Source organism: Culex pipiens, chromosome 2 (genome assembly GCF_016801865.2).
Source record: "Culex pipiens pallens isolate TS chromosome 2, TS_CPP_V2, whole genome shotgun sequence".
Lineage (NCBI taxonomy): Eukaryota > Metazoa > Arthropoda > Insecta > Diptera > Culicidae > Culex > Culex pipiens.
This window is the reverse complement of record NC_068938.1, coordinates 104,101,817-104,118,086: the sequence shown is the minus strand read 5'-3', so window position 1 is coordinate 104,118,086 and position 16,270 is coordinate 104,101,817. Positions and strand designations below refer to the sequence as shown.

The 16,270-nt window shown below is 39.1% G+C and overlaps 2 protein-coding genes across 3 annotated transcripts in view; both read left to right on the top strand.

Moving 5' to 3' along the window:
- The window catches only part of LOC120428101 (uncharacterized), a 581,627-nt gene that overhangs the window by 253,908 nt on the left and 311,449 nt on the right, over positions 1 to 16,270 (top strand). The gene's annotated exons all lie outside the window — the stretch shown is intronic.
- LOC120428163 (ovarian-specific serine/threonine-protein kinase Lok) lies at positions 3,468 to 10,356 on the top strand. 2 transcript variants are annotated; one of them, XM_039593147.2, is made up of 5 exons: positions 3,468 to 4,169; positions 4,263 to 4,420; positions 8,611 to 8,982; positions 9,046 to 9,226; positions 9,476 to 10,356. In XM_039593147.2, exons 1-5 carry the CDS (start codon positions 3,974 to 3,976, stop codon positions 10,057 to 10,059), a joined length of 1,491 nt encoding a protein of 496 aa, XP_039449081.1. In that variant the 5' UTR covers positions 3,468 to 3,973; the 3' UTR covers positions 10,060 to 10,356. The 2 variants fall into 2 exon arrangements, with proteins under 2 accessions (XP_039449081.1, XP_039449085.1); XM_039593151.2 differs by having other exon boundaries at positions 3,469 to 4,118.

The following is a 16,270-nucleotide window of genomic DNA, read 5'->3' as shown; positions in this document are numbered from 1 at the left end:
AATCAATTTTATACTCTTTGTGGTCGTACAAAGGGTCATTGTACTCAGAAAAATAAGCTTTATCGCTGTAAATGCTAATATGCAGATCGGAAGGAAATAGGTCAAGAAACAGCTTTACGAAAAGCAGAACAAAGGAGAGGGAGCGATTTCTTGGGGCTTTTTTTCACCCTCTCTGACTTGCTTGCGCTGCCGCTGCTGCCCATTTGATTTTTTTCTTGACCGGTTCCTTCCGAAGTGCGTGTACCACTGTAAACAATAATATCAGCAATCTAAGGGAGGGGGGGGGTCGGAGGTTATGTTACGCTCCATACAAAAATTTTAAAATTTGTATGAAAATATGACCTTTTTAGAGAAAAAACTCTAGATTTAGGGCCGGTATGCTGTTCAAAAGAAAGGGGGTCTAGAAACAGCTTTACGAACGGCAGAACAAAAGAGAGGGAATGTTTTCTTGGGGCTTTTCTTCACCCTTTCTGGCTTGCTTTCGCTACCGCTGCTTCCCATTTGAAATTTTTCTTGACCGGTTTCTTCCGAAGTGCATACCTTACATTAAGGATTAAAAGATTCTGAAATTTAAAAATTCAAAATCTTAAAAATAAAATTGAAGAATCACAAAATGTTACGATTCATAAGTTAGAAATTTTCAAATTCAAAAATAAAATAATAGTTCAAAACTTTTATTTATTCACTCCTTTTTTATTTTTTTTTAATTTGTTGTTTTTTTTTGTTCTTTTCCTTTTGTTATTTTTTGATATTTAGGCCGTTGCAAATATTTTTCAAAGTTTATGTTGCCCCCCCCCCCTTCAAAATTGGCCTGAATAATCAGGGGGCAACAAAATATTTTTTCGAAAAACTTCAAAATTTTAGTGAAAATTAATGTTTAGTCAACTGAAAACCCGTTAAGATGCATTTTCCCGCGTTTATAATCCTATTTAGCATGTTTGAGCTCCTTTGAAAACATTTTAAATTTTAATGAAATACCAATGTACAGTCCCACGAAAAGTTTTTTTTTTGCGAAAAAAAATTCCGTCAATTGGGTCCTAAAATGAAGCTTAGATTGCTGATATTATTGTTTACAGCGATAAAGCTTATTTTTCTGAGTACAAATGGTTTTTAATCGTGTTTTTTACCGTTGTACATAAAAATTGACATAGGGCTTTAGTACCCAATTCCTCGATATTTTCAAAACTAATGATTGCAAAGCAACTGTACGCCTGTAAAATACATTTTAAAACCCTTTTTACATCCAAATGTTGAAACCTAGGCTTGTAATTTTCAACCCCCACGACTTTGGTCAGAGCCGAGGGACATAAACTACAAAAAATATTTGCAACGGCCGATTTTTATTTCTCGATTAAATTTTCAAAAGGCCCTATCTGCATAGGAAACCCATGAGGGATAGGTTGTTTTGAAAATTTAATCTAGATTTTATTTTTTAGTGTATGATTTTCCAAACCATTACATTCTATGTCGTTCCATTCAAAAAAGTTCCGAAGAAAAAACTCAATTTTGAGTTCATTCTCCTGCGTTGATGATTATATTTGAGCAGGGATGTAGCAAAAATTTGGTAGGGATTGAGTTTTATTTTATCCTTTTTCTTTAAAAAACGTTACTTAATCCACCTTAAGGTGGTTGGTGCCTTCCTCACATTCATGTTATATTTTAGGTTGTATTTACAAATTAATTTAAAAGTTTTTATTAATTTTTTTATTTAATTTTTTTTTTTCATTTAATTTTTTTAATTATTGTTTTTACCAGAACAGCAATTTTCAATTCTTTTTTGAACATTCTCCAAAATAAAGGAGAAAAGGGAGGGCTGTAATTGAATTTAAAAGTGCTGATATGCCAACATTAGGTGCACGATGGAATTGCATGCTGTCCCCCTAGTTTTATTAAACAATGTCTTATGAGTTGTATATTTTAGTAAAAAGTTCGTGTAAATCTTTGTCGAGACAAAATGATGTATTCAGCAACATAATTGATACAGACTTTTTCCAGAAGAGACGCAGACACTGCTTAAGCAATGTGGCAACCGGGCGATACACATATGCTGCGCGACTCTCGCGCGTAAGCAAAAAGACCCGGCCTTTGAGGTTATGCAAAAAATCACCAAAAAAACTTTTTCATGGCATAACTTTAAAAGTACTTTACTAAACAGAATAAAATTTAATAGGGTCTTAGGGGACCCCAAAACGAACAGAATAAGGCGGATCCGGCCAAAATCGGTTCAGCCAGTTCTGAGATAATCGTGTGGAAAAAAAATCATGTCTGCACACATCCCCACAGACATTTGTTGATTCTAAGTCGATAGGTATACGTGAAGGTATATCTAGGAGGTGTATTTGAGAAGTTAATTTTTCGAGTGATTTTATAGCCTTGCCTCAGTGAGGTGAGGAAGGCAAAAACTAAACTAATCAGCTGTCAAGTAGAATCTTTTCTGTCAAGAAGGGTCGCGAAGACATTTTTTTAAATTGATTTAAAAATCCAGAAGGGGTAGGATTTCAAATGTGCAAATATTTGGTGTGCAGTTATGATTTGCAAGGGTGGAGAATTTGGTGCAAAGTGTGCAATAATATCACAAATTTAAACTCAATTTTAGTATTTACCCAATTGAATGAAATGCGTGTAGTCAATTTTAGTGGGCTGAGAGCTTGGTTGAGAGGATGATCATGCATTCATAACTGTTACCATGCAATATTGAGGAAGCATGGTACATTTAACGATACTTGCATTTTGTTTTGTCGAAAAGCTCGGTTATTCGAAGAATCGAGATTTTCAGCAAATGTTTTAAAACATGCCATGGTCGGTCTTTAAGTGTATCTACCAGTTAGAGCCCTATCGAAAAATTGAAAGTGAGAGTGTGTGCGTGCAACATGGAGTTAAACCTTGAGTTAAACTTTCCGAAGTGCCATGGTAAACTTCACAGCAACTGCACAGAAAGTTTAAGTCAATGTTGCAGATTTGACAGCTCGATTAACCCACCGGAGGTCGCGTACGTGTACTTTGTACACAGTTTGTAAGGGCACTTGTATTATCCGCGCTCCACCAAACCGAAGTGCGCATCTCTTCTGTTGCGCGAAAAATCTGTTGCGCCGTACAAAAATTGAGTGGTTTGTCGTAAGCGTGTACATCAGCCTGTGGCGCAACAGGCTTTGACAGGTTGCGCTCGTATTTTGATTTTTGTCTGCCTTCACAATAAGAAAGGCGAAAACACGCGACTTCCCGAAGGTTAAATTGGAATTTCTAAAAATTTAATATTTTTATGTCCCGTTCGAACTTTCAGTCCAACTCCCCTGACACATCGAGATGCCACGCCAAGTTTCCCGTTAACGCGCGCGCCCGCAAGCCCCTCTTTTTCGACCTTCCCGTTACCACATCAACACGCACACCATCACAAATGCAGAGGAGCGCGCACTCTAAACATGCACACAAATTCCGTTGCTCTCGTGCCTTAACGGGCAGTTGTTCTTGTTCACAATCAGATCAGCAGCAGAAGAAGTTGGTGCAAGTTCGTGTCGTGAGCTCGTCCTGATTCTCGGTGGTGAAAAGAAAAGGAAAAGCGAAAAAAAAGTGCGGAGCAAGGTTCTCCCCGAAGATCGTGATTTGCCGGAAGTGGTCTGTGGGAAAATGTCCTGAAGTTCGAAGCCGATCGTGACCGTGGTTCGAGAATCGTCCTCTTTTGTTTATGTCGGTTGTCGCGTGTTTTCTTTCTTGCTCCTTCTCCGTCAGTTCGCTCCCTCTCCTTCGATAAGATCGTCGAAAGATGGCTGAAGTGTTCCTTCGGCGCAGCGAGTAAAATCTTCTGGCCTACTGTTTTGTTGTTTTGCTGACCAGTGCACGTTGTTTTACGTTGAGTTAAGAAGAAAAAAAAGCGTTGAGTGTTTGTGATCTGATCGTGGTTGGCCGTGTACGGGCTTGGATGTGAATTTTGACAGAGGAAGAAAAGTTCGAGGAAAATCAGGCGGAAGAAGACAAGATGGCCAGCACCAGTGCCACCCAGGACACGCAGGCCGCGACCCAGACGCAGCAGTCCGGACTCCCCTGGAGCCAGCTGGAGAGTCAGCCGATTCAACAGATCTGGGGACGGCTGTACGCCAAGAGCCTGAAGATCACCAGCCTCGGTACTAAACAAGCTCTGCCCGTCGTTTCCCCGACCGTGTCGGAAAATTACGGTATAATGAGATTTAACGACCGTGTCTGCGGAATCGCCACTTGGGATGGTCGCACCATTTCTAACAAACAATTCGCTTCTTCTTTTTGCACAGACCTCTGCGAGGAGGTGTTCAAAGCCGGCCGGGTTGAGGATAATCAACTGTGCATTGACAAAACTCATCTGCCGGAGAAGATGCTGGCGCGGATCAGCAAGGTGCACTTTACCATCCACAAGGACATCAGCGACCTGCTGAATCCGGTGTACATTGAGGTGAGGGATTGTTTTAACATTTAAGAATCAGAAAAAATAGGAAAACTCTATTTTTCATGATTTGATTATTCGAAGTTTTTTTTTCTGGAGGTAATCGAACTTTACATGATCAAGTCTGGACGGGTTTAATTTCGAATTGGTTTAAAAGAGCCCTCATACCCGATAGATAGTGCATTTTTCAAAAAGCTTCCCCAACACAGACTTGAGTTTCATGTACCGAACTAGCATTTCGAGACCTCTTTGCTCTCTTGAACTATCTTAATAGATTCCAGCGAGTTTTGTACAAGAGAGCACAGAGGCATCAAATAACCTCTTCCAGCAAACATCTAAATGTGGCAAGTCAATACAAAGTGTAATTATCTATCAAAGGTACAAATGCGGGTACTACAGTTTACAGCGATTCCGGTCAGCAGACAATGTAGAGACGGTTCAGTAAAAAAAAAAAAACATAATAAGAGTAACTGCTGAAGCTGACGGGGCAACCGATTTCAGTCAATACAATCAACCACGACTGCTGAGTGAAGATAACTCACTGATGGCTGAAAACTTTAGGTTGTGCTCTTGGCGTAACCCGTGTTCACAGGCCATCTGCTCGATTCCTCCACAGAGTCTGTCTTAGACCAAGGGGCGACGGAATTATCATGATCGTTTTGTTGTATGTTTTTTCTAGTGTTGCAAAGTTCGATGAAAATTCTTTGATTTCCAGCTTTGAGAACATAAAAGGTTACTTTTCCATCGATGCAGTTTATATGTTTGTTGAAGACGCTCGTCCTCGGTACTATAGTGTATTCTTAGCCGGTGCATTGCTTTTAGATACTTGAATCTTACGTCCTGAGTTGGGAAGTTCATTGTCAACCAGTAAATGTCTCGGGTGAGTTTTCAAAAAAGCCGTAAGAGCCACCGTGATCTCCGACACTAATATTCGTTTTTCTCTAAATTGTATCAAAATTTCATTTATTTTTAGGTCGGGGCACTTGAAAGGCGTGTAGATGAACAAGCTTAAGCATTTTTCAAAATTGGTTTTTCATAAGTAGGTCGAATACCTATGCAAAAAAGGCTTCGTTTTCCATTGGCTCCTTACGTCTTTTTGAAAACTAATCAAAGATGTGAAGTTAATTGATCAAGTCAAATAGCATTTGAGGACGCCCTATGATTTGAACGCCCTATCCACGAATGGCTCCAATCCACAACCGTTTATACTTCTGTTTGTTATAGCTGTATTAGAAACTCTCCTGGTGACAAATTTTCAACATGGAGGACACCATGGCGACCTGCTTACCGGCTTCAGCCAAAACTTTGCACTGCTTTGCCGTGAAGATCACCGTGTGGCCCTCTTTACAGATTCGACTCACCGTTCGAACTGCACAGACTCCTCTCCGTTGAAGTTCTGTTCCGATGTTGCCAGGTGACACGATGCTCCTGAGTCCAAGTACCAAGCGGTACTTTCTCGATCTGTTTCTCTGGACACTTGGCCGCCAAATACCCCGGCTTGTCGCATACAAAGCATCGCTTTTTTTGCTTTGACTGCAGCTGCTCCCTGGTCCGACTCGAACTTGTACCCCTGGTACAAAGTGCACAAAGATTCGTCTGCAGATTTCGAGCCACCGTTTCCGTTTGATGGAACTTCCGGAACGCTTCCATTGCTGCAAAGAGTTCTTGGCATCTTCAAATCTAGTCCGATAGCTTTAATTATTTTCTCGGTTTGATGCTAAGGCCTATAGCCATTTAGCAGAGTAAAACACGTCTTACTGGTTTGAGGTGTGAAACAAGAATTACCTTTTATTCCAACTGAACTAAGAAGGTACACTCAAAATAGTTTTCACCACAAAGCTGCATGAACATATAGGTGATTTTTTTCCATATTGGTAATCATGCAACATTGACGTGAATTCCCGGTGGAAGCAAAATCTTCAGCATGCCGACCCATGATAGCTGTTCACTATCGCATCAGGTGGAATTAGCATGAACTTCACGTGAGATATGCATGACCTTTCATGCGTTATCCACATGATCGTCACGTGAAGACTGCATGACTTTTATTGCGGCTTTTTGCTGCTTATTTTTCTTTTATGAAATTATTTCTTATTCTTCTTATTTAATAATACGCCCTTGGATATTTTAAATAATTTTATTTTAAAAACGTTTTGAACTTTGAACACAACGTTTAAAACACTTATCACACTAAGTAAATCACTAAAACACTATAAAATCCATCAATTTACAACAACTGCAGCAACTTCTTGAGGACGGCATGGTGCAAATGGTCGACGTATTTTTCACCAAGTCGCGATGAATGGCGCGGAGCTTTGAGTTGTAGAAAAGGCTTCAGTTCTTTTTGGTTGATTTTCCCGTTGCAGCAGAGCAGCAGCCAACGGGAGACACTTTTAGTGGTGTTTGTCCTGATTATTTGGTGCCACCTTCCGATGTCAACTGTATTGACTACCATAAAGTTTCAACATTGTGATGTCCGGTCGGATTCCGTCTCCTGGAAAGAAAAAAATTAAAGCTCAAATTAGCGTTAAATTTATTTAAAAACAATGCAAAATACTGACCATCCGGTACGGATTATTAATACAGGCAAACGACTCTCGAACTTATTTAATGCGCCTTTCAAAGAAAACTCAAGCTTATCGGCTTCTTGCCAAGTCAAGCGCCGAGAATGAACTGATGATTGAAATCTTCGAGGTTGTCGATCGGCAACCGAGCCGAAATTTTCAGACAGGAAATTCATGCAACCTTCCACCTTCCACCACTCACTCAAACAACTTTTCACCACAATGTTGCATGAAAAGGTGTATGACTTTTTTCCATACCAATTTCCATGCGAAGGTTGCATCATAATCATGCAAACCCAAACTCAGCTGACTGCAAGCCACGCCTCCAAATTTTCAGACATGAATTTCACGTGGCATATAGTTGTGTGTGTGCATGCTGCGTGAAAATCAAGAAGAGTTGACATGAATGCATGGTGATTGTTGCATGACTCATGTAAAACATTGATTTGGGCTAAAAATTGGCTGCCACTGGAATTTTCATGCAACTATGTGGTGAAAGGTTTTTTGAGTGTAACAAACGCGAGTTCAACAAATGGTCGCAGATGTTATTACGCTCCAATACTCCAGCAATTTCAAAATAGCACGAAGGTCCTTCCGCAATACTGGAAAGGGGCAAAGCAATTTGACAAAAGAATGTGGATGTCGTCGGAACAACCCGTGTCATTCGTGTGGATTTCGAAGAACTTTCGGCAGACTTTGAAAGTTGACACGTGATCATCTGCGGAAGAGTTTTGCTTGGACGGATTGTGGATGCCTTCCCGCTTGAGTGCCGGTATCCGAAGAATTGGGAAAATCGAGTCTGGATTATACAAAAGTTGCTTCATTTATTCTATAATTTTGATTCTATGACCTCTTTTTGCCTTTCTTACCTCATAGAGGAAAGGCTATAAAATTACTCGAAAATTGAACTTCGTAATTTGACCCACCTTCACATTATATACATATCGACTCATAATCAAATTCTGAGCAAATGTATGTATGTGTGGTGGGATGATCAAAAAATTGTCACTCAATTATCTCGAGATTGGCTGAACCGATTTTATCCGTTTTGGCCTCATTCGATCCGTCTTGGGGTCCCATAAGTCGCTATAAAAAATTATGCAATTTAGTTAAGTACTTCAAAAGTTATGCTAAATAAACGATTTTGACTAAAGTTTGGAAGATTGTAAAAAGGTTGTTTTTTTTTTGTAAGAAAACCCGTCATGTTATACATTTTCAGAAAGGTATTTAAAAGACCTTTCCAACGCGTCCAACACATTGAAGATCTGACAACCCTATCAAAAATTATAAGCACTTAAGTGTTATTTATGCACTTTTTGGAGGCCGGATCTCAGATTTTTTGATGAAAACGTTGTCCGAATCTCTCATGCGACCTATCGTTGGATAGGTAATCAAAAGGCCTTTTCAACGAACACGAAATGGATTGGAGATCTGACTACCCTATCATAAGTTGTAAGCACATAAGATCTGACTAGCCAGCTGATATGAATTATGAGTCAAATTGATAAAACACTGAAAATCACCGCCCTTTTGTGTCTATTTTGGATAGCACCCTTTAAATGTGAGGAAGGCACCAACCACCCTAGGGTGGATTAAGTAACGTTTTTATAATTGATTCCCCTCTCCCTTCCCCAGGACTGCTCGCGCAACGGCACCTACCTGAACGAGAAGCTGATCGGCACGGGCCGGCGGATGATCCTGAAGAACAACGACGTGATCGGGCTGGCGCACGCCACCTACAAAGCGCTGCAGTTCAAGGAGGTCAGCCGCAACCAGGACGAGCTGCAGTATCTGCCGAGCGCCATCCGCGACAAGTACTACGTGGGCAAAAAGCTCGGCTCGGGAGCGTGCGGCGTGGTGCACCTGATCTTCGACACGGTCAGCTGCCAGCCGTACGCCATGAAGCACGTGGTGAAGAATCTGCTCGTGGAGAGCACCCGGCCCCGTATCCTGAACGAGCCGAACCGGGTCATGAACGAGGTCAACATCATGAAGGCGTTGGACCACGTGAGGATTGGTTGGCCTTAAGTCGGTTTAAGTTGTATTAAATGATTTTTTTTTTAATTCAAGCCCTGCGTTATCAAAATGCACGACATTGTAAACAGGCCCACCTCGGTTTGCATGGTGCTGGAGTACATGGAGGGTGGCGACCTGTTGACGCGAATCACCAGCCAGAAGGCCCTCTCCGAACAGACCTCGAAACTGTTCTTCCTCCAGATGTGCCTCGCCGTACAGTACCTGCACGCCAAAGGTAGGAGGGTCAATTTGAATAATTTCGATTTCGGATTTGTTTTCCTACCTGAGTCGAACGAGATGAACTAGTTTTATGTCCGTGGGAATACAACTCCCACTGAGAGGGTGTCTCGTTCTGCTCTTTGTGCTCTAGTTTCTCTGCTAAGAAAAAGGTCTAAATCTCGTGCGTATCCCAGGTAGAAAAGTTTCAAGTTCATTGATCTTTGTACATCTGTTTTTATTTTCATTATTTTTCTCTATCTTCAAGGAATCACCCACCGTGATCTCAAGCCGGACAACATCCTGCTCCAGGATAGCAACGAGGAGACCCTGCTGAAGGTGTCCGACTTTGGACTGTCCAAGTTCGTGCACACCGACTCGGTGATGCGAACGCTGTGCGGAACGCCCCTCTACGTCGCGCCCGAAGTGCTGATGACCGGCGGCCGCGGCACGTACACCAGCAAGGTGGACATCTGGTCCCTCGGCGTAGTCCTGTTTACGATGCTGAGCGGCACGTTGCCCTTCTCGGACGAGTACGGCAGCCCGGCGACGGAACAGATCAAACGGGGCAAGTTTTCCTTCCGCCACCGCATCTGGCGCTCGGTTTCGGCCCCCGCCCGCAAGCTCATCATGGACATCCTGACGGTGGACCCCAAGTGTCGACCCTCGCTCGAGCAGATCATGCAGAGCACGTGGATGCGCGACCCGGACGTCACCCGGAAGGCCGAGAAGCTGATGGGGATGAAGGTGAACGGGGGCGCCGGCAAGAAACCGTCCACGTCGTCCGACATTGAGAACAACAACGAGAAGGTGTTTGCCGAGCCGCCCAAGAAGCGCCAGCGCACCAAGTGACTAGAGACGGGTTTGCGGGAGGATAGCCGTTCGGACATTCCGTTACGGGTACGCGTGAGGAAGGGAGTTAACGTTAAACTGAGTATTCGAGAGTGATAGCGAGAGAAAGAGCTGAATTCCAAAACAAGAGTTAGAGAGATAGAGAGAGAAAACCGCGCGTTGATTGTGTCGATCCTTGCGTAATTTGTTGTTGATTTGAACTGATTAAGCACATTTATTATTTTTGATCGCGCGCGCGCGCTCCAGAGCTTCCCTTAGTTACAAAACGGCACAGCAGAGAAAAAGCGCCCTCGAAAAGGCCCCCAGCAGAACAAGTAGCAGTATTTCGTACCGTACGTATTTTCGATTAGCGAGAGAGAGATATAGAGAGAGTTGGATGTTTTCGTTTCTGGCGGCACTAGCAAATTCACACATTCTGGAAGCTACCACCAATGTCGCGGGCAGCTTCCGACGAGTGTTGGCGGGTAAAAAACAAACTAAATGGCAAATTGCATGCAACCGCTCGGCAAGGACTCTGGCTTATCACCGCAGCAGTGTTAAGCCGCGAGGACACCGATGGGAAGAAACGAAAGCATCGTCGCGCAAGCCGAAAGAAGTGTTGATTTTTTTTCTTGGTTCGTTGTGGAACCTACCACTACTTATATATATATATTTTTACGGGGACACTGTTTCAAATTCTTTTGAAAGCAAAATAAAGCAAAATTCTGTATAGAGAAAAAGAGCGTTGAGCAAAAAGCAAAACTCAGGAGACACTCAGGATGAAGTACAAACAAAAGTGATTGGTGCAATCTTTCGGATGAACGACGACGACCAGCACAATTGATCGGTATACGTAACTGCCAAGCTGCCATGACCGGAACAACCGCGCGGAAGCAACAAGGTTGTTCGAAAACCGTATTGAATAAGAAGGCTAGCGAAAAAAGCGCAAAACTAATTGTTAGGTTCTAAGTAGTTGATACTTTTTTACGTGATGTTTGTTTTAAGGACGAATAAAGACATTTTTTTCTTGTTTCATATAAAAAGTGCTGATTTTTTCACTAGTCGGTGGTGGTTTGGATTTTTGGACCTCCTTCTCCGACGCTACCACACTGATGATGTCACAAGAGCTCGACATCTACCAGAAGAACTCCAGCCGCAATCGCGCGCATCCAGCGCGTTTGGCGCAGCTAGTTTTAATTCGTTGTACTGTTTAGTTATTTGCTCAATAAATGTAGCTTTAATGTGTAATTGTTGTGCCCCGACCATCAACACCACGTTCACCCAAGTCGAGGACACAAAAGTGGCGCATCCCATCCTCGTCGCCAATGTTGCATTCTAGTTGGACTGCGAATAAATACATGTTTTGCCACAGATTAAAATATAATATATATTCGATTCACATTTATTGAAAGTGAAGTTCGTTTCCAACAGGGTGGCCACTCAAGTCGGGAAATCGGGAAAGTCGGGAAAAAGTCGGGAATTCGCCAAAAATCGGGAAAAAGTCGGGAATTTATGATTTTTTGTCAAAAAGTCGGGAAAAGTCGGGAATTCTGAGCATACTTGTTTAAAAATAATTTTTTAACTCTTGAATAATTTTGTAATATTTTGTACAATTTTCAAATTGAATTCACTCATTTCTGCTCTAGTAACTTACTTTAAATTTAAGGTTCTTTTCACTATTTCAATATATTTGAGTATGAAAAAGCTGTTTAAGACATTCAAAATCTTTAGAAATATTGGAGTCTTTTTTTATGAATCAAATGATCGCTATTAATTTTTGTTCATAAAACAAGAGGTAAAGTTAATGAAAAACTAATATAAAAATAGAGCCTAATGGTCAGCTTATAATTATTCTATTTCATTTTGTCACATAATTGAATATTTAAACTTGCACACTAAAAAATTTGGAATATTACATTTGACGTAATCTTTGATAAAACCTATTATTAAATCATGTAAACGTATTTTCACTGTAAAATTAGGTTTATTTTGACGTAAATCGATGAAATTCCCATTGGTATTCTATTTCATCTCGTGAAACCCAACATTACATCAAATATAATCTAATTATACGCCTTATCTGATGCACATAATTGGAGCGTCAAATTTAATGTAATGTTACATCAAATAACACCCGATTTCACGCGCCTTGGCCGCTACACGTTTGTCAGAATGAGGAAACGTCAAAACGTCAGCCAGGTTTTACGTCGCTGAGAAAATAATTTGTGTCCAGATTTTGTTCAATTTTTCCTCCTTACTGATCGGAATCTGCTACAGTTATGGATAAAAGCAATCACATTTCCGATAGAGGTAAGTTAAATCTTTCTTAAGGTGATGTGAAACAGATCGCAAATATTGTTCGTCATTTTCTGTTTTGTTTTTGTTTAGATAGCCATCATAGAACGCGAGGCAAAATACGGTTTAAGCCGCTTCGATGTAGCTGGCTGGACGCTTTCTTAAAATGTTTGAGATGAGATATTCCCGGAGTGAACCGAACCGGCCATCTTCAGCGGGATGGCAAACACGGAACAAATTGCATGCCGGAAGATTGCTTATGGAACAAGAAAGGCTGGGAGGGTAATGGAGCAATTTCGGTGAAAATCGTAGAAAAGCTACAAGGAAGACAATTTTGGACCATGAGTGAATATTTAGTGATTAATTATGAAGTGATGCAATAACAACGTATTGATTTGAAAAAAAATATAAACACGTTTTATGTCGTCCAATAAGAATGTTATGATTCCAATTAGAATGATTTCCCACCAACATTACGATTAATGTAATTTTACACGACCATCGATATTGATTGAGTTGTGTAACATTACGTTTAATTTGACCCAGCTTTACGTCTAATTTGATGCTCCAGTTATGTGCATCTAATTTGACCCAAAATTACACGTTTTTTTCGTAGTGTGTGAGTTTGGCAATTTTTTTTCGGGTCAATATTTGTAATTGTTTAACTAAATTCATTAAGTAATTTAAAATATGTTTTTTTTCCAAATGTTGCCCTTGAACTTTTTTTTGTGAGTATGGGTAAATTACCTACCATAGATAAAGCTTGATTTTCAGTTTGCGGAAAACTTAAATATCGAATAAAATCCAAAATTGAAAAACTTTTTTACGTTTTGAAAACATAAAGAAAATATTGAAATTGCAAAAAAATAATCCAAGAAATTTTGAGTTATTGCTTAATTGTTTAAAAAATTGTCTCTTCAAACATTTTGCTTAAAATAAGTGGGAAAACATAAAATCATATCAAACTGAATTTTCATTGAAAAAAAAAACAGTTAAATACTGCATATTATACCGATACATTAACATTGATTAAAAAAATCAATATCAAAAATTACAAAATTAAAAAGGGAACTTGGCAACATTTTCTTTTATTAATTCCTTGAAATTTTTCTAGATTCTTTTAATGAATAATAACAGCAATTATGTTTAAATCATTCTTTGATTTAAAATGATTATGAAGTTAAACAAAAATATCAAAAACTATACGTTTGCCAATTTAAAAAATACCATGGAAGTTATAAGTATTGTTGAACTTTTGATTATTTTTTCAAAGACTAATTGTTTGTGTTTCTACTCTGAATCATAATAATGAAATTACATTTTTTAAGTTTTCTTTATTTGTTATTTAGTTTCTGTATTTACAAAAAATACCTACATTTGGGTTTTTTTAAAAATTAATTGAGATTTTTTTTTCGGTGGTTAATATTGACTTTTCTTATAGAAAGTTTTTTGTTTGAAATCATTCTTTAAATAAGAAATGCCTATTTTTTTAGCATTCTGGAAAAGTCTGGAAAAAAGTCGGGAAAAAGTCGGGAATTTGAAAATAGAATTTGAGTGGTCACCCTGTTTCCAAGGATACTGTATAGATGTCACCAGAAAAAAAGCAGCTTCTTAATTTTTTTAACTTTAATTTTTTAAAGGGTTAAAATGGATGAAAATCTGCATTTTTATGCATGTTTCTATTGTGAAATTGTCTCAGGAACACGAATATGATAAAATTATCACCAGAAATCTAAGGGGTCCTCCCGAGCAAAAGTTTACACCCAAAAAAATCACTAAAAGTAAAAGTGTCTATTGAGCAATTCTTTGAGATTTCGGTCTTTCCTTTTTTTTGTATTTTTAATCCGTCTGAAACTGTTTTGGTGCCTTCGGTATGCCCAAATAAGCTATTTAGCGTCATTAGTTTGTCCATATAATTTTCCATACAAATTTGGCAGCTGTCCATACAAAAATGATTTATGAAAATTCAAAAATCTATCTTTTGAAGGAATTTTTTTTGGTGTCTTCGGAAAAGTTGTAGGTATGGGTAAGGACTACACTGAAAAAAAATGATACACGGTAAAAAAAATTTGGTGATTTTTAATTTCCGGTTTTGTCACTAAAACTTGATTTGCAAAAAAACACATTTTTTTCTTATATGTTTTAGAAGACATCAAATGTCAACTTTTCAGAAATTTCCAGAATTGGCAACAATGTTTGACCGAGTTGTGAATTTTTGAATCAAGTGATTTTTTCAAAAATCGAAATATTGGTCGCAAAAAAATTTAAACTTAATTTTTCGATGTAAAATCAAATTTGCGATTTAGTGAAATTTTGATAAAGTGCACCATTTTCAAGTTATAGTTTTTAGGTAACTTTTTTGAAAATAGTCGCAGTTTTTCATTTTTTTTAATTAGTGCTTATGTTTGCTGTTTGCCCACTATTGAATTTTTTTTTTAAAGCTTAGAAAATTCTCTATATTTTCATTATTTGAACTTTGTTAATACGACGTCTGAGTTGCTAGTTGCTGAGATATTGAGTTTTTTTTAAAGGTCCTATAAACCATATTTTCAATTTTTGCTTGTTGGGTGTTTTTGAATACCCCTAACTCATGACGGTTCTAAATACAACCAAAAAGCAAAAATTGAAAATATGGTTTATAGGACCTTTAAAAAAAAACTCTAGAAATCAAGTTTTAGTGACAAAAAGTGAAATTTAAAATCACCAAATTTTTTTACCGTGTATCATTTTTTTTTAGTGTAGTCCTTATCCATACCTATACAATTTTGCCGAAGACACCAAATCGATCAAAAAAAATCTTCAAAAGATACAGATTTTTGAATTTTCATTTATCATTTTTGTATGGACAGCTGCCAAATTTGTATGGGAAATTATATGGACAAATTAATGACGCAAAATAGCTTCTTTGGGCATACCGAAGGCACCAAAAAAGTTTCAGACGGATTAAAAAATACAAAAATCAAAATTAAAGAAAGAAGACCGACTTCGTAGAGAACTGCTCTATTTTATGTGTGAAACTGCCTTACCCAAAGCATTCTCAGTCTCAGATGGTAGTTCCAGATGTCCCCTACAAGCTCCAGGTCGAATCGAGTTGATATCTGGGTGGAACACTTTTCTATTTGAGTTTGAAAATAGGGCAATTTTTTCACTAAAATGCCAATAACTCGCTTTAGATTTAACCAATTGGGATGCTTCACCCTGCATTTTGTTTCATTTTTTAAGCCCTTTCAGATGCATTTTGAATTTTGAAATTTAGTGAAGGTTTGCCAATGTTAGTCCCGCCCGAGTGGATCAATCGGACCGCGCACTGGACTCACAATCCAGAGGTCGGAGGTTCGAATCCCGCGGCGGGCGCTCTAAAATTCTTTGTGTAAATATGGGTATTCGGCGCCGTCGCTCCGTGCCATACTTTCATACACTTAGGAGCCCAGGGCGGCGAAGTCCTTGTAGATAAAAAGGAAGACACTAGTGGTTGGTACTAGCAATGGTGGCCGACAGCTATAAAGTCAACTTCGTTTTTTTTGCCAATGTTACAGCTTTTTGCCTTCCTCGCCTTACTGAGGAAAGGCTATAAAATCACTCGAAAAACGAAATTCTTAATTTGACCACCTAGACCCACCTTCATGTATACTTATCGACTCAGAATCAAATTCTGAGCAAATGTCTGTGTGTGTGGTGGGATGTTGATCAAAAAAATTTGCACTGGATTATCTCGGCACAGGCTGAACCGATTTGGACCGTTTTGGTCTCATTCAATCCGTCTTGGGGTCCCATAAGTCGCTATTGAAAATTATAAAGTTTAGTTAAGTACTTCAAAAGTTATGCTTAAAAAACGATTTTACCAAAAGTTCAGAAGATTGTAAAAAGGGTGGTTTTGTAAGAAACCCCGTCATGTTATACATTTTTAGAAAGGTATTCAAAAGACTTTTTCGACGAT